At 52.1% G+C, this 16,342-nt stretch overlaps 6 protein-coding genes across 6 annotated transcripts; 5 read left to right on the top strand and 1 right to left on the bottom strand.

The window, feature by feature from the left end:
• Window positions 1–184: 184 nt before the first annotated feature.
• On the top strand, window positions 185–1,752 carry BDW47DRAFT_113537 (seipin). The gene is made up of 4 exons (XM_024814438.1): window positions 185–283; window positions 344–528; window positions 605–1,060; window positions 1,114–1,752. Exons 1-4 carry the CDS (start codon window positions 212–214, stop codon window positions 1,562–1,564), a joined length of 1,164 nt encoding a protein of 387 aa, XP_024667692.1. The 5' UTR covers window positions 185–211; the 3' UTR covers window positions 1,565–1,752.
• Window positions 1,753–1,800: 48 nt separating this feature from the next.
• BDW47DRAFT_113535 (putative acid phosphatase) lies at window positions 1,801–4,714 on the top strand. Its single transcript, XM_024814437.1, has 5 exons — window positions 1,801–1,900; window positions 1,979–2,360; window positions 2,437–2,962; window positions 3,016–3,075; window positions 3,262–4,714. Exons 1-5 carry the CDS (start codon window positions 1,889–1,891, stop codon window positions 4,544–4,546), a joined length of 2,265 nt encoding a protein of 754 aa, XP_024667691.1. The 5' UTR covers window positions 1,801–1,888; the 3' UTR covers window positions 4,547–4,714.
• Window positions 4,715–6,748: 2,034 nt separating this feature from the next.
• Window positions 6,749–7,858, top strand: BDW47DRAFT_121001 (ABC transporter ATP-binding protein; the record flags this gene model as incomplete). Its single annotated transcript, XM_024815560.1, has 3 exons — window positions 6,749–7,509; window positions 7,566–7,695; window positions 7,751–7,858. The coding sequence occupies 3 exons, from the start codon at window positions 6,749–6,751 to the stop codon at window positions 7,856–7,858; spliced, it is 999 nt and encodes a 332-aa protein (XP_024667690.1).
• Window positions 7,859–8,268: 410 nt separating this feature from the next.
• On the bottom strand, window positions 8,269–11,483 carry pex14 (putative peroxisomal membrane anchor protein (Pex14); the record flags this gene model as incomplete). Its single annotated transcript, XM_024815559.1, has 7 exons — window positions 8,269–8,711; window positions 8,814–9,142; window positions 9,224–9,666; window positions 10,162–10,845; window positions 10,919–11,003; window positions 11,067–11,316; window positions 11,450–11,483. 7 exons carry the CDS (start codon window positions 11,481–11,483, stop codon window positions 8,269–8,271), a joined length of 2,268 nt encoding a protein of 755 aa, XP_024667689.1.
• Window positions 11,484–11,871: 388 nt separating this feature from the next.
• BDW47DRAFT_90325 (kinetochore-associated Ndc80 complex subunit NDC80) lies at window positions 11,872–14,648 on the top strand. The gene is made up of 2 exons (XM_024820178.1): window positions 11,872–12,081; window positions 12,188–14,648. The coding sequence occupies exons 1-2, from the start codon at window positions 12,037–12,039 to the stop codon at window positions 14,378–14,380; spliced, it is 2,238 nt and encodes a 745-aa protein (XP_024667688.1). The 5' UTR covers window positions 11,872–12,036; the 3' UTR covers window positions 14,381–14,648.
• Window positions 14,649–15,539: 891 nt separating this feature from the next.
• On the top strand, window positions 15,540–16,338 carry BDW47DRAFT_113528 (uncharacterized protein). The gene is made up of 2 exons (XM_024814436.1): window positions 15,540–15,797; window positions 15,863–16,338. The coding sequence occupies exons 1-2, from the start codon at window positions 15,705–15,707 to the stop codon at window positions 16,136–16,138; spliced, it is 369 nt and encodes a 122-aa protein (XP_024667687.1). The 5' UTR covers window positions 15,540–15,704; the 3' UTR covers window positions 16,139–16,338.
• Window positions 16,339–16,342: the final 4 nt, after the last annotated feature.

Raw genomic sequence — 16,342 nt, 5'->3', positions numbered from 1 at the left:
GGATATCAAGGTCCGCACCACTGAGGTTGTTCGGTGGCTGATTGTTGGAGTCTATTATTTTGTTCCTGATTTGCTTGGGGCCGAGGCTCCGACGCGAGTAGCGCCGGTGACGTCGACGCGCGCTCATGGGCGGAATCACCAAAGCTTCGGGTCAGGTAGGTACTTAAACCCATCCCACACCAACCGTACACAGACCTACTGTTTCGGCACCATGGATACTGGATATACGACAGACGACGACGTCGAAAAAGAAAGGGACGCCCCTTGGTATTCTCGTGTCTCGGTAATTAGTCGCTTGCGCAAACTCCCACTGAAGCTAGACCGCTAACAGGAACGATGGCAGGCCGCGATAGCAGCAATGGCCCACCCCTTTGTTTCCCAGAAGGCACAAAAGGCCTACACCGGAACCTTATTCATGTTCGTAGCTGGCATATGTCTGGCTTTCGTGTCGGTTGTCGCATATGTGATTTTTTATTATAGGCTCATCCCTCAGGTTGGCCTGGAGCGTGTCATACACTTGCAGTTTGGGTAAGTTGAGAAACCGCTTGCCATATTTTGTGGTATGTTTTAGGCTGACCCTGCTCTCTTATTGCAAATTTCACAGCGACGATCACCCGTGGGGAACTGCGCGCCTGGACCAAGGATTGGTTTCGCTCCAATCCTACGATGTGACTCTACAACTCGAGCTACCGCGAACTTCGTCGAATATAGCTGCGGGGAACTTCATGCTCGACCTGCGCCTGTTTTCCTGTCCACCTAGGTCTGTTTCATCGGGCATAGATACCTCTGCGCCTTCTATTGCTCTGTCCCGTCGACCTGGTATCCTCACGTACGCTTCGCCTTTGGTGGATACGGCCAGCCGGATTTCGTTTATGCCACTCTATCTGGTAGGATGGAAACGTGAAGTGGAGAAGCTGGAGGTTCCCATGATGGAGCAAGTTCAGTTTGCGCGCGGGCCTCGCAATTTGCCGGGATGCGCGTGTTTGAAGATCGAGAGCAAGGAAGATATGCAGTTCTATTCGGCTAAATTGCAATTCCGCGCGAGGTTTACTGGCCTAAGGTAACTCTCCACCCTTTTCACCACAAAGTCTGGCGTGGCTGACCGAGATCTAGGCGGCTTATGTACAATTGGAGACTGACATCTTTTGTTGTCTTCACTGGCTTGTTCTGGCACACGTCCATGCTGTGTATGCTGATCGTATCTACTTTACTATTTGCGTTGCCTGATCATGACAATCTATGGTATGGTGATTCGATCAAGGAAGAGGATCAAGAAGACCGCGAAGAGACACCGATCAAGGAAGAACCCAAGGATGAGATACTCACGCCGCAGGACACATCTTCGGAATCTCCAAGTAATGAGTCGGAGAAGGAGGTCAAGCGAGAGGACGAGTATGGGGCAGATGAATGGAACAGCTGGACCAGTTCGCGGACTCGACACAACCGTCGAATTTCAACCGGCCGGGGCGGAGGGCCATCAAGGTCGTCTGGCGCTGGAACAGCGTTGGAGAGGGAGAGAGCGATAGCGGCTGAACTCCAGCGACGGCGGAGTTACGCTCTCTGAGATGATCAAGTTTACTGTGTTTCTTATCCCTAATTGTGTTGGATTTTTTTTTTCTTTGAATTTCCTAATAACTGGAATATTAGGCGTAATGGGATATACCCAAGTGCAGGGAAGTACTAGAATGAACGAATCTTTTGATCTATTGTATTGTCCGTCTCCCATTGTAGTTTAAGGGTGGACCCCCAAGGCGGGGCAAAACTCCGCCCAACTTCCGCTGCCCCTCTCGACTTGACGGATCTTAACCTGTTTATGATGGTTCTCTCAGTCCCTTCTATCTTTGTACTGTTCACCTTTCCCACCTAATTGTCGGAAAAATCACATACAATGCATATCCTAGTGAGTCAAGATAACATTGCGCAACCCAACAATCTACATAGTCGTGTCCTCTTACCAATCCATCTGTAACAATCCTAGGTCACAAACGACGACGGTCCTCCGTCGAACCAGTCCTCCCCTTACGTCCACTCCCTCATCCATTCGCTCCAGTCTGCCGGCCATGTCGTTTCGGTCGTTCTCCCACATGTACAAAGGTCGTGGATTGGCAAAGCCCATCTGATCGGCGCCGCCGTGAAACCGACGTACTTCCGCCCCGGAACACTTCACAAGGATGACGGGACGACCCACGACTTCCCTCGAGGGCATATAGATGGAGAGGACGACGAAGAGGGTGACGAGTGGGTTCTCATTGACTCGACTCCGGCCAGCTGTGTCCAAATCGGACTGTACCACTTCTTCCAGGAGCGTGGTCCCATTGACATGGTGGTGTCGGGCCCCAACTACGGACGAAACTCGACAGGTTGGTCTCTCATTTCTCCCACTGGCGCACTTTGAGGTCAGTTGGTATAAAACAATCTTTGCTAATGACATTTTAGCTCTTTTTGCTCTGTCGAGTGGAACGATCGGTGGCGCCATGGAAGCGGCGAGCTGCGGAAAGCGCGCGGTGGCCCTCTCTTACGCGTTTAGCTCGCGCGACCACGACCCCGTCGTGATCTCCGAGGCATCGCGCCATTCAGTTAAATTGATTGAGCATCTATCGAAGAACTGGAGGGAAGGCGTTGATCTCTACACGGTCAACGTGCCTTTGGAGCCAGGAGTGAGCCAGAACAAGGTTTTGTATACTGCGATGCTCGACAACCGATGGAGTTCCGGTAGCTGTTTCCAGGCTGTGCCCCCGGGGATGACAGAGTCGCCTGATCTGCATGAGCAAGAGTTACGGGCTCAGGGTGAGAAGCTAGGGAAGGCAGAGACCGAGAGCTCTACACGTCGGGCTCCCGCGAACAAGTCACGTATTGAGCATAAGCACTTCCAGTGGTCGCCGAATTTCTCGGATGTGTATCGAAGCGTTGAGGAAAGTGCTCCTGGGAATGACGGATGGGTCGTGAAGGAGGGGATGACGAGGTAGGTCCACACGGTGCTTGTATGATCCACATGGTATGGCTAACTCCTCGCAGTGTCACCCCGTTGAAGGCGAATTTCATGCACACACCCGGTATCCAAGGGGAAATTAAGCTGTGAGTGGACTTCCGGCGAGCAAAGTTGGGACAACATGGCCCCTTGTGGAGCGTCAGATTGCACGAACCTTCATAGATACATATTCTAGATGATACACCCTGCGTTTCTGACTCCTGTTTACCCCTTCGGCTGCTTTGTTTGTGTTTCTTTGAGAGGCCGGTGTTCTGATAGCATATATCATGTAGAACCGATAATGAAGAACCTGCATTATACTCTGTCGTGGACAGTGACGATCCATATGTCCAGAGCTTAATGGAACGAGCACTGCAACGGCGCATTGGGACAGCGTGTCGATTGGTGCCGTCGTTGTCAGACCTACCGTCCCCTTCTACGCCTGTTTTCCAATACCGAGAATACGAGCGACTGGATTTCGAACACATAATGATGCACAGCCCCTCGTCGCTTTCCAACGCCTACATCATCCGAAAGGCGTTGATTCGCAAACATTACCTGTCCAACACGGTGTCAACCTGGATTACGAAACACCCCGAAAGCATCTTGAAGAAGCACATCAAGCCTGCATTGGATTTCGAGCTGGACTACGCGGAGTTCCTTGACGACGCCCTGCTGGAGCTGTACGAGCTGCGAGAGAGTCTAGAAAAGAACGAGGAAAGACCTGAACAGGAGAAAGAATGGTGGATCCTGAAACCGGGAATGAGTGACCGCGGGCAGGGAATCCGTATATTCAACAGCGAAGACCAGCTACGGGAGATATTCGAAGAATGGGAGGTCGATGAGTCGGACGATGAGAGTGGATCGGGGGCTCCTGAACAAGAGAACCAGGAAGAGGATGATGACCATGGTGTGGTCACGTCCCAACTGCGGCACTTTATCGCCCAGCCGTATATCGACCCGCCGCTTCTTCTCCCGTCGTCATCGAATCGGAAATTTCACATTCGGACCTACGTTCTGGCCGTCGGTGCCCTCAAGGTCTTCGTCTTCAAGGAGATGCTGGCCCTTTTCGCGGCGAAATCATACTGTGCTCCATGGGAGGGAGAGGATGAGATGCAGGACCTGGCAAGACATCTCACCAACACCTGCTTCCAAGAGGGTGGGAGCTCCAACGAGGGCAGTGTCCGACGCTTCTGGGACTTGGACTCCCAGGTTCCTGGGCTCAGCGATGACTGGAAGGAGAAGATCTTCGATCAAATCTGTGCCGTGACCGGTGAGCTATTCGAAGGGGCTGCGAGGGGTATGATGATTCATTTCCAGACGCTTCCGAATGCGTTCGAACTCTTTGGGGTAGACTTCCTCGTCGACGAAAATGGCACTGCCTGGTTGCTCGAGGTGAATGCGTACCCGGATTTCGGCCAAACGGGAGAGGATCTCAAAGAGGTCGTCGTGGGCCGTCTTTTTGAAGAGACGGTCGACGTTGCCGTCAAGCCGTTCTTTGGCCTGGGACAGTCGGCGGTGAATGGAAACGAAAACATGAGACTGGTTGCCGATGTGGACCTGGGGAGGAAAATCTAGGTCTCAAAAAACGAAGGCACGGCTAGTGGAGTTCAAAAGTTCTGGGCTTGAGGTTACAATGTTGGCATACATGGGAGTTGGATGTTTGGATAGGGCTGGATAGAGAGGTCCTCTGGTGGCATATAAAAGTACTGCTTTTCAAGTTGAATTAGACTTGCTGTATACAAGACAATCAATATTGACCTCACTGGTCATTCCTTCCTAAAGTACTAGACCTTTGTTTCTGAGAGACTTCTGAAAGTAGTTGTGCTATGTTCCTTCCCAAAATCGGGCGACCGTCTTCTATACGCACATGAGACTAATCTGATAAACCATCCGATCTCCCCTTCTTCCATACTACACACATCTTGGCTCCTTTTTCCAAGACTCATCTTCTTTTCTCTTCTGATTTTGATCCTTGTCATATATCAGTTGATTGTGTCGATAGTATCCAAGATGCTGGTCACCAAGGATGATTCCCATCCACTCCTAGTGCTCCATTTTCTCCTACCGGTTGCCACTGGCATATACTACGCCATTGGTCCACTTATACCACCGCAAACACGCAGCAGACACTACGATAGCTATTCCAAGAGATTCGTCAAAGCAGTCACAGTATGGATTAGAATAATCGTGCTGGTTACGTTTGTATGATGTCCATCATGTACCCCGATGAAGCTTTTACCATGTGGCTGATGCGGTTTCAGATTTTGGATTCTGCCCTCCTCATCCATCTTTCGTTGCAAAATGAAGTAATGGTTTCGATGGGCCGTATTGTATGATCCCGTGCCATCCTCGTTCAGCACGAGGGAAGTAATATGTACTTGACGTTAATCATTACTTGGGTTTGCCAGTTTTATGCGACCACATCGGCAATCGTTTGGTTATATCTCACAGGAGATCCCTTCGAAGCAGCAAATTTGCCGTCCGCGTGTCTCACAGGAATTCCAACGCTGTATCTGTCGGTGGAGATTCTGTCATTCGTCTCAACCTCTCGGACTTCGCCTTCAATGAAGGAGCTCGCGACCATCATAGCTGTCATTCATGATATCCGCTTTGGTATGCTCGCTCTTCTTGTGAGTGTTGTTGGTGGGTTCCAATATGTGCTTCTCGGATGGCAACGACACGAGGAAAGACTGCCATTCTTAACCGAAAGTGCACCATGTGAGGGTGGGCCTTCATATGGAAGTAGTGGCACCGTCGATTACGGTACACTTTTTTCTGCCCGAAAGAGATACTTGAAGAGTAGGATACGGCTATCAAAAAATGCAAACCCTAGAAACTTCATTAATCTAGTGAGTGGCCCGTACCATTTGCGCAAAAAGTCGGCTAGAGACTGATTGGACGCTAGACTTCTTGGTCCTTTCTTTGGCCTCGGGACAAACACAAATTGAAGCTACTATGGGCCGGAGTGATCGCTTGTTTGTACATAGAGTGTGGCTTGGCTGTATGTGTCCCATATCAACTAGGACGCCTTATCCACGCCCATTTACAAGCACCAGGTACAGTGGTACCCTTGATTCGTTATCTTGTATTCTCACTAAGGCATTTATAGACACAGTCGTATGGAATCAAGTGATAAAACTGGCTGGCCTGTGGTTTTTGGACTCGCGCGGTGGTGTCTCACTGGCCCGGAGAAGGATGTGGCATCCACTTGGAAAATTCTACGATTCCAAGTTTAGAAAGTCCCTCTTCGATATGGCTTTAATGGAGTCAAGGAGCCCTGACGAATTTGGTGAGCCTGAACAGCTTCGGGAGGACCTTCACCTGAGTCACACTCTCAACACTGCTATCCAGTCATTCTTTTTCCATGTCCTCCCGGCACTGATCGAGCTAGGTGCCGGAATCGGCTTGACATTTTGGGCAGATTTCTATATAGGGCTGATCTATCTCACGGTCATCAGCCTGATGGTGTTTACCTCAACAATGATACACTGTAGGATCTCTGGCAACCAGACACGATTCCTTGAGACTTTGTCGCACGAGCGACTATTTATGCGCACATCGATGAAGAGTTGGAAACTTTCACTTTTTCCTGGTCGATTCAAGAACGAAAGGGCAGAATTCCACTCCATCATTGACGATCAATGGGATTCGTGCTCTAGTCTTCTTTTGTGGTTCAAAGTCGAGTCCGTGATGCATTCATGTCTGCTGGCTTCGGGCCTCGTGGGCTGTTGTCTTTGGGCCCTATATCAATTTAATATTCACAGGATGTCCACCGGAATGCTCGTCATGTTGATTTTCGTCTGGTTCCGGGTTCCTAGCCAGCTGCAGTTCCTTCCAACTGCAGTCCGCACCTTCGTTACATCGTTTCGCAGTACTCATTGCCTCATAGGGAACTTGAACCAGGCGCCCGGGTTTCAAGACGAGGTGGATGCCAAAACCTTAGTTGTCGACCAAGGTATTGTTGAATTCAAAGATGTTTCTTTCGGTCACTGCGGACTGAAAGAACTTCTCAGCGGACTTGATTTCAAGGTGCATTCTGGTCAGACTGTAGCTCTGGTGGGGGAGTCAGGAAGTGGCAAATCATCAACATTGAAGCTTCTTTTACGCATTTACGACTCGACGTATGGGAAGATCTTGATTGACGGGCAGGATATCCAGCAGGTAACTGTGGAAAGCCTAAGGGCCAACATTGGGGTAGCGCCACAGGAAGAGATTTGGTTCCATGACACCATCATGGACAACGTCAAATATGCGAATAATTCCATTCAAAACGAGGAAATCTACAAGGCGTGCAGCGCTGTTGGCCTGCATGGCTTGATCAGCTCGCTAAAAAATGGCTACAAGACGATAATGGGCGAGGGAGGAGTTCGACTCTCCACCGGTGAGCTTCAGCGGCTTGCCATAGCACGCGTTATTGTCAACGCTGGCAAGATAGCCATTTTGGACGAACCAACGAGCAATGTCGACAGCAGGACAGAATCTAGGATTCTGCGCAATATTAAATCATTATTCCCCGGTCGAACTGTACTAATAATATCGTAAGTATTGCGCGCAATCCGCCGTTCGATTCATTGCAGCTGACATATTTTACTAGAAATCGACCGTCGACCATCGCTCATGCAGATCACATCTTGGTTCTTCGCCATGGAAGAGTGGTCGAACAAGGTACTCACGCTTCCTTGATGTCAATAGGTGGCCATTACCACTCTCTTTGGTCACGAGGAGTAGGAGGGAAACGTCCAACTTCTCACAAGAAACATCCATATCCAATTAAGATAGCGCCTTATGGAGATGAAGGTGTCAAATCACTCGAAAGCCTATCAGTGGGAGAAACGGTCAGATCACAACTCAAAAACCACAAGCCCACACAAAGGGACAAGACCCTAGATCGTCATGAGAACAATCCGGCTGGACATAACCCAAAGAAGTCAATGACAGGAAGAGGTATATGGAGGCCCGATGCACCGGAATTCGTTCCCTTTTTAGCAAGAGAAACTTGACGAAAGGATATGGACAACCGATTGGAAAGAGGTTCAATCAGTACCATTATCAGGAGCCCAGGTGTACGTGTGGATTGGTCTGTGCAGAGATGGAGGCGAGTATTGGCAGCTTCATCCAAGGTAACCCTTAATTTAATATCTATAGAGCATGAAATCAGAACATCCTTCATCTTATTGAGCATATTCCAAGACACCTAGCCACGGTGCAAAAAGTAATAGTAACGTCTTGAGGGTATATATGGCGGAAATGGCGATGATTCGGATATTCAGTAACCCAATAGATGCGCCCCGCCAAACTCAACCAAACCGCTGCTTTGCCAGCGTCTTCAACCACCCAATTGTCTCCTCCTCCTTCTCCCGATACTGCTGAACCCTCTCCTCTCGCTCCGCCGCCCGCGCACGCATAATCTCCTCCCGCCGAATCTCCCGATCATTCTTCTTCCGCTGCTCCCTCTCCCTATCCTTCCTAATAGCCGTCAGCTCATTCTCCCCGGACCCCATCAACTCATCATCCGGCATCCCCTCCGTCGGAGAGCCACCCCTTCGGCCCTCCGCGAAAGAACGATTTGCCGCGGCGTTCTCCGCCCGCTTCTCCATCCGTCGCTCGTGCGTTCCCGGTTCTGCGCGCGGGGCCACTTCGTCTTGGATGTGGCGCATTTCGGCGCGGTGGGATTGCTTCTCTGCGCGCTGTTCTTTGCGCCAGTCGTGGCGTGCTTCTAGGGCGTCTTCGCGGGCGGATTCTGATTCAATTATGTTAGTTGGTTACTGTAATTGTGCAATCCCCGATATCATCGTACGACGGGGTCGAAGAAAGGGAGGATGGAAGTAAATGAGTGACGTACCCTTCCGCAAATCCAGGTCCTGCATCGTGGGGATAGTCGGGCCAGAAGACGGGCCACCGCGCGACCGAGGATCAAAGCGCGGTAAACTAGGGCCGTAGTCTTCGTCGTCGTCATCGTTGTCATCTCCTTCGTCTTCGCCGATTCTGTTCCCTTCTGACTGGGGGCCTGCACCACCTTCTGAGACACCGCGGTTGTAATCAGGCGAGTTGCGCGAAGCGGGCGGAGGACGATTAGAGGAAGAGAGGGGGGGAGGGTTCTCCTGCGCGCTCTTCCTCGCCCTGTCCAGCATGGCAGGGTCGTACCATCCTTCGGCGAGTTCTCCGCGGTTCCTGATATGTTAGATTTGTCTTCTCTCTTTTGCTTCCTCTTTTCCTTGGGGGAGGTGGGGGACGGATGGGATGAAGAAATACCATTTCCCAACAAAGCTCTTCCACCGCCCTTTGACTTCCTCGTCTTCTAAATCCTCGAGTATTATCCCCTTCTGGATATCGAGGTACATGGCGAACAAGGGCTCATAGTGGTGCAGATGGCGCCTTGAGAGCTCTCTGGCCTGGAAGGGGAGGATCACGGGTTGCGGTTGCGGTTCCGGTTGTGGCTGCGGATCTTCTCGTCGGTGGGAGCGGTGACTGTGTCGGGGGTGACGACGGCGGCGCTCCTCGTCACGGTCGTGATCATGATGTCGGTGGTGGCGACGGTGGTTATGATGGTGGTGGTGATGGTGTCGTTTGGGGTCGGAGTGTCTGGCTGATCGGTCTCGGTCTGGGGAGCGCGAGCGCGAGCGAGAATGGGAGGGACTGGGTGGTCGGTGGGGGCGGGTGCGGTGGTCGGTGGTGGACATTGTATTTTCGTCTTCCTCTTTTCTTGGAATTGGATTTCTTGTTCTTGAGCGCCGTTTAAGGTGTCGGTGAAAGTTGCGTGGATGTTGTTGTTGCTGGTGGGCTTGGGATTGAGAGGGCTGACGTCGCGGGAAAGATGGCGATGCCAAGCTTTTTTGTTCCATCCTTTGGGGTGTGGAGAAACTTCACATGTTGGGGGTTAACATTGGCAACTATTGAATAGCCAACTATATATTGCTACTTTTTGCTATGAGGATTGCTCCTTCCATGTTATTCAGGTGAGTTTAAATAATATTTCCAGGTATCATCCATTCTGGCTGAAAATCATGGTCTCCGGTGTAAATACATTGGGTAGAAGAAGGGAAATGATGCAGGCGTTGATAAGATGAAAACAAAGAAAATAAAAGGAATCTACCAATCACGCATGCTGTGGGAATGAAAAGCGAAATTGGGGAACGTCGGTGACTAGAATAGCTAGCTTATGCGCTCTTTTGCTCGGGCTCGTCTTCGACCTTCGGAGAAGCGGCGGCCGGGGAGGCGGCCTTCGACCGGTTGGCGGCGGCCATTTGCCAAGCGGGAATGGAAGCGGATCGGCTGAACTGCGAGGATGGGTTGGTGCTAGGGCTCGGGGCCGAGCCCGCAGCCGGGGCCGCGGCGGGAGCTTGCGGGGATTCCTGCTCAACGGATGGCGCAGGCACACCGTTGGTCGGGGCAGCAGTGGCAGGAGACGGTGTCTCAACGGGACGCGAGGCAGTCGGCAGCGGAGCAGGAGTAGCGGGCTTCGCCAGAGCAGGGGTTGCAGCGGCACTGGGGCCACCGAGACGGTTGCCCAGCAAGGTCTTCAGACTCTTCAACTCCGTGCCAAGCTCCTTCAACCGGTTGTCATTGCCTTCTCGGGCGCCTTCCAACGCCTTGGGAATCGCATCCTTCAGCGATCGGATCTCATCGTTGATACGGCGGGTCTCATCGTCTCTCCGGCGGGAGGCAGTCTTCAAGTCGGCAACCAGGCTCTCGACCTCCCGCAGCGCAGAGTCTAACCGCTCTGTGCGGGTCTCTTCGGCCGATTTCAGGGCCGCTGTGTCGGTGGAGAGCTGCTCGATCAGAGTGAATGCTTTGGAAAACTGCTCGTCGATGTTCTCCTTGTCTTGTTCGAGTTGTGGCGGAGTTGGGGGCGCGATCAGAGGGGCAACGTAACGCTTTATCATATGTTAATTCCAGGCTCATACGTGCCACGGTGCGCCCGCACCGGTGCGCTGGCGAAATACTGACCTTGGTAACAGTGTACAGCCCATATCCGACACCTCCCATCACGGTCGCCATGATGAACCAGTCACGCCAGTCCCGTTTCGGGGGTCTACCGACAGCGTGGTTAGCTTGCGCCCGCCGAAATCACATGTGACGACGGAATACAACTTACTCCGGCGGGGGCTGCCATTGGCCATATGGGGGATAGCCGTAGCCTTGGGCAGGAGGTGGAGGAGGTCGATAGACAGCTTGTTGTGATGGAGCTTGGTATCCTGTCGAGGAGGATGCTGCAGCGGCGGCCGCTGGATCCTCACCCACTCGGGACAGAGCGATGTCAATCTCCTCTCGGGTCAGGTTCTTGGATTGGAGGAATGCGACTCTCTTCTCGATCGGCGAAGACGCTACCGACGGATCTTGAAGGACTACACGGGTGTTAGGAATCGTATCAACAGGGATGAATGGGACAAGCTTCTTCAAGACGCACATGTCACCTAGTCATTAAAGACGATGGTCAGCTCCAACTCCGCAAATCGAACTCAACTGACGGCGCAGTACTTACAGCAGAGGAGATGATTTCCTCGCGAGCCATGATGGACAGCTCTCCACAGCACTAGACGAGAGCGCACTGGAGAATAGCTAGAAGAGGAGGATGAAAGGCGAAAAGAGGGGGTAGGATAGGAGGGAGAAGGAGAGAGGAGAAAAGATGGGGAAAGATGGAGAGAAGTGACTTGGTCGGCTGCCGGAGTTGAATAATAATATGAACCTCGGATGTTCCGCCGTGTAAATTACCGTATTGTAACTTTACCCCAGATCTCGTGATCGGAGCATTTGATGACTCATCTATCTATGGAAGTCACGGGGTCATGCATGCATTATTTTTGATAGTGCACACCGCCTTCTATTTCTAGCGGGAAGTGGCATGTCTTGTTTACATCCATCTCTGGCTGTCAAAATCATCATTATCCCCCCCCAAACAACGACAGTTCCTCCATCTGTCTTTCCCCGCGCGCCCGCGGATTCCCGGTCCGGACTGATCGCTTGTTCTTTGGTATTCATTGTTTGCTTTGTGCAACGCGTTCCCTCCCATTGCTTTTGTATCTGCGACCTTTTTCCCCGCCGCAGTTGCGGCTCCTTTAACGGCCATGTCGCAAGACACAGGATTGTTCAGCATCCGGCGCCCCCGAGAGGTATGTACCCTTTCCTCGTTCTTCATGGTTTATCATAGTAGCGTTCTATCTTGCTCTGTTTTTGTAACCTCAGGCGTTGCCATTTCACTAACAATCTGTGGTCCAGACGTTGGGAAGTGTTCAGAATTATACATCCATCCCGCAGCCGTCGTCAGCCCTGAAACGCACCAGCTCGATAGGTCTCCCTCCTTTTACTTCTCAGCATACGCGCTCGATGTCGCTGGCAAATTCCGGCCGTCCCCAGCAGCCGAACTTCCAGCGTTCCTCGTCTGGTGGCCTGGGCGCGGAGGCTGGCCTTTCGTCGGTCAGGCGCTCGGTGTCGAGCAATATGTTCCATGGCGCTAGTGGCGGTCGCCCTAGTTATGCCCCGGGGTCATTTTCATCCAACCCGGCGTCGCAGGGTCTGCAAAGGAGGAGTAGTGTCTTTTCGCGACCATCTGGAGTGGGGGGAGGCGGCATGAGCATAGGAATGGGCCACCAATCGTTCTTCACCCAAGTCCCCAACGTTGCCGGTGTCCCGCGAGATCCACGACCTCTCCGAGACCGATCGTTCCAGGCCCGCATTGGACAGGAGCTGCTTGAATATCTCACGCATAATAACTTCGAGTTGGAGATGAAACATTCCCTGGGCCAGAACACTCTGCGATCACCAACGCAAAAGGACTTCAACTTCATCTTCCAATGGCTCTATCATCGCATCGACCCCGGTTACCGGTTCCAGAAAGCCATGGATGCTGAGGTACCGCCGATCCTAAAGCAGCTACGCTACCCCTATGAGAAGGGAATCACCAAGTCGCAAATCGCCGCTGTTGGGGGTCAGAACTGGCCGACGTTCCTAGGGATGCTGCATTGGTTGATGCAACTGGCCCAGATGATGGATCGGTATATCATGGGAGAGTACGACGAGGCGTGCGCCGAGATGGGAGTGGATATATCCGGAGATCGGATCATCTTCCGCTTCCTCACGGGAGCATACCATGATTGGCTACAAGGTGGGGAGGAGGAAGAGGAGGATACTGCTGAGAAACGGCTGGCACCTCACGTTGAAAGCATGGCTCAGGAGTTCGAGCAGGGCAACGAGAAGTATGTGCAAGAAATGCAAACGCTCGAGGCGCACAATCGATCCCTACGCGACGAAGTCGAGGCGATGGAGAAGTCGGCTCCGGACCTGGCCAAACTCGATAAACTCTTCCGGGTTATGGAGGGTGACCGAGGAAAGTTCGAGGAGTACAACCAGAACGTCCAGGGGAAGATCGAAAAATATAACACTCGCATCAATTTTTTGAACGACGAGCTGCAAAAGAGCGAAACCGAACTACAGGAGGCGGAGGAGGAACGGGCCAGCCTACAATCTCGGGTCGATCAGCAGGGCTTGACCATCCAAGATATCGACCGGATGAACTCCGAGCGAGAGCGGCTTCAGAAGAGTCTCGAAGACACGGCCGGCCGGTTGGAGGAGACGCACTCCCGTGTCATGGCCATTGAGGCTGAAGCCAGTCGGCGACTTGAGGACCTGGAGGAGGTCGTCAAGCTTTACAACACCCTGGGCTACCAGAACAGCCTCATCCCCTCCTCTGCGGTCAACGCCAAGGGTGATGAGTACGAACTCGAGCTCAATGTGAATGAGATGAATTTCTCCGCGTCGCAGAACGGTGGCGCATTCAACCGGATTTCTCCCGAAGGGGACCGACTACTGGCGGAGCCGTACGTGGGCTATCACCCCGCACGCTTGCTGAACCTGGATCTCCGAGGTGCGGTTCGCAGCAACCTCCAGGGTCTCCGGAAAGAGATCAACGAGCGCCGCGAACGGGGTATCGATGCGGACCTGGAACGACGGAATCTCCTGGACAACATCAAGGAGGCCATGGACGAGAAGCGCAGCGAGGTCGAAGCTCTGGAGCACAAACGACGCGCGGCCGAAGAAGAGTTTGAGCGGACCAAGGAGATTACGACGACGCAAAAGCTTGCATCTGACGCGCAGATCGAGAAGATGGAGAAGGAGCTGGCCAAGATGCGCGCTACGTTGAGCGAAAGCGTCCAGTTGATGGAGCAACGCGAGATGAATACGAACATTGAATATGAGCAGCTGACTCTTCGGGCCAATACCCTCCGGGAGGAGCTCCACACAAACGTGGAGAGCATGTTAAACGATGTCATTCGATTCAAGGTACACGTCCAAAAGGGGCTGGAGGATTACGAGAGTTTCATCGTCGACGAGGTCGAGCAAGAACTTGGCGGTGAGACGGTGCCCAATGAAGATGTGCCCATGGAGGAGGCAGAGGATGAGGAGGAGCTCTGAAGCCCAACGGCGTTTCATCTATCATTGTCATGACTCACGACGGTTGTTAGGGGAGTTTGGTTCAGGGTTTGGGTTTCTTTTTTTTTTTTTGTCTTTGGGGTCGGTTGTTGATCTAGATCCAAGTTGGCCACATACAACTAGGTCTAAAGGCTCAATTTGGGTCTAACCTACGGACTGGTGACAGCATGTCTCTTGTTGCGGCGCTCTTCGCGGCGGAGCTTGGTTGGGTTTGTGTTGTATGCCAATATGTTTGGGTGCTTCTTTGTCGGTCTAGTTTGGTTGAATATTTGATACCTTTTCATTCTATAACTGGTCCACATTTCGATATCAATAAATGTCAAACTATACCATGAATAGATTGTACATAGAGTTCCACTCCGGTCATCGTCGTCATGGCTCTCCATCGCTGGGTTGTCTCACGATGGCAGACTGACTCAGGATCAAGGTTTCGTTGAATAACGGATATCCCGGTGTTTCCTATTTCGGAACGAACCTCTTTAAACCGAAGGATCTTCATACCTTGCCTAGACCAGCATTTCGAGCGACCAGGGGGCGCGGAAAGCTCAGCCGCAGGGGGCAATAAGATAATTCTGGATATCCATTGTTGTCGACGAAACATGGCGGGACCCGCCGATCGTGAGGGACAGGCAAATGATTGGGGGAGACGCAGGTCGATCGTCTTCTCACGCTGGTCTCAGACTTTTGCCGATTTCCTCCCCCTTCTGGATAGCACCCCACCATTGGTCTCTTGAGCTGGCGGGTCTCCCAAAGCCGCCCCTCCCATCTGATACAACGGGGGTTTAACTGTTCAGAAGCCGGCACTTTGAGATGACGATCAGTGGCCACCTGCGTTGGAGCTATCAACTTGGCCCTGGTCTTTTTTGCCGGACTGGACCATGAGGAACCATTGTTGACCCCCCTCAAACAACAATGCGAACCTCTGGTTAATATCCCATTCGTGGAGGCGAGTGGAAACGGAGGGTTCGGATCGGCCTGTTGAGAACCACTGAAGTCTGAATCAACCCCAGTTGTCGCTTCAGGGGTCCAGAGTCCAGACAGATCAGTTCCGTATACTCCATGGCTTTGTCAAGGTGCGTGGAATTCACATATAAATAGCCCGCGATACGCCGGGGGGGATTGTATCTTCTGTCTTCATCCAGTCAACATTCTTTCTCTTTTCTCTCTCTTGTTTCTATCTTTTTGTAGTGCTGTGCACACAACTTTCCCTGGTGGAGTCATACACAAAACGTCTTACCTTCTTTCTAAACATTGAATTACTTTTCCTTCCAAACAAATCTTTCAGCCCACTCATTCCACATTCATCATGAAGATCTCTGCTGTCATTGGAGCCATTGCCGCCGTCTGCGTCGCCCCGGCTGTTGCTTTTAGCCAAGGTCAAGCTACGAGCGTCCCTGCGGTCAGTCCACAATCAATGCATCAGTAACCCCGGGAGGAAAACATTGATCACTAACGGGCCTCCAGTCTTCTGTCACTCCCACTCCCACTCCTTCCGTGACGCCTTCCATTACTCCTTCGCCTATTCCCTCTAGCAGACCTCTCCCCTCGAAGGCTTCTACCCTCCTTACGCTGTCGACTCCGTGCGCGAGCGTGAGCGACGTTCCTTTGCCCGAGTTGTTCCACATGGCCCAGAACGCTCAGAACGCTCAGAACGCTCAGAACGCTCAGAATGGTCCGGCTGCCACTGCCTTCCCATTCAAGCGGACCCACCCCCGCCAGGTTCGACCCATCTATGCTTAGGTAAAATCATCTGGTCGTTCTGCAATTGCATGGACATCTTTTGTAAGAAGGAGATGGATGATGGATGAGGGCTGCTGCTGGATCAGTTGTTCTTTGTAGAGGTGACTGGGTCCCTCATGTGTATGATAGCCAGATTCGCTAGATTAGAGACTTGATGATCTCATCTAGAGGGTGATTAGAGAAAGAACTGTTGAACAGACTGTA

The sequence above is a fragment of the Aspergillus candidus genome (genome assembly GCF_002847045.1).
Source record: "Aspergillus candidus strain CBS 102.13 unplaced genomic scaffold BDW47scaffold_82, whole genome shotgun sequence".
Lineage (NCBI taxonomy): Eukaryota > Fungi > Ascomycota > Eurotiomycetes > Eurotiales > Aspergillaceae > Aspergillus > Aspergillus candidus.
The sequence above is the reverse complement of the archived record's forward strand: the minus strand, read 5'-3'. Positions and strand labels throughout refer to the sequence as shown.

What these genes read in the sequence shown, in the direction of transcription:
- BDW47DRAFT_113537 (XM_024814438.1), top strand. Translation starts at nt 212, where the DNA reads ATGGATACTGGATATACGACAGACGACGACGTCGAAAAAGAAAGGGAC. An exon ending in CTTGGTATTCTCGTGTCTCG is followed by an intron (nt 284 to 343) that starts GTAATTAGTCGC and finishes GAACGATGGCAG; the next exon opens with GCCGCGATAGCAGCAATGGC. An exon ending in GTCATACACTTGCAGTTTGG is followed by an intron (nt 529 to 604) that starts GTAAGTTGAGAA and finishes CAAATTTCACAG; the next exon opens with CGACGATCACCCGTGGGGAA.
- BDW47DRAFT_113535 (XM_024814437.1), top strand. An exon ending in CTACGGACGAAACTCGACAG is followed by an intron (nt 2,361 to 2,436) that starts GTTGGTCTCTCA and finishes ATGACATTTTAG; the next exon opens with CTCTTTTTGCTCTGTCGAGT. An exon ending in GTGAAGGAGGGGATGACGAG is followed by an intron (nt 2,963 to 3,015) that starts GTAGGTCCACAC and finishes AACTCCTCGCAG; the next exon opens with TGTCACCCCGTTGAAGGCGA.
- BDW47DRAFT_90325 (XM_024820178.1), top strand. Translation starts at nt 12,037, where the DNA reads ATGTCGCAAGACACAGGATTGTTCAGCATCCGGCGCCCCCGAGAG. An exon ending in GCATCCGGCGCCCCCGAGAG is followed by an intron (nt 12,082 to 12,187) that starts GTATGTACCCTT and finishes TCTGTGGTCCAG; the next exon opens with ACGTTGGGAAGTGTTCAGAA.
- BDW47DRAFT_113528 (XM_024814436.1), top strand. Translation starts at nt 15,705, where the DNA reads ATGAAGATCTCTGCTGTCATTGGAGCCATTGCCGCCGTCTGCGTCGCC. An exon ending in AAGCTACGAGCGTCCCTGCG is followed by an intron (nt 15,798 to 15,862) that starts GTCAGTCCACAA and finishes ACGGGCCTCCAG; the next exon opens with TCTTCTGTCACTCCCACTCC.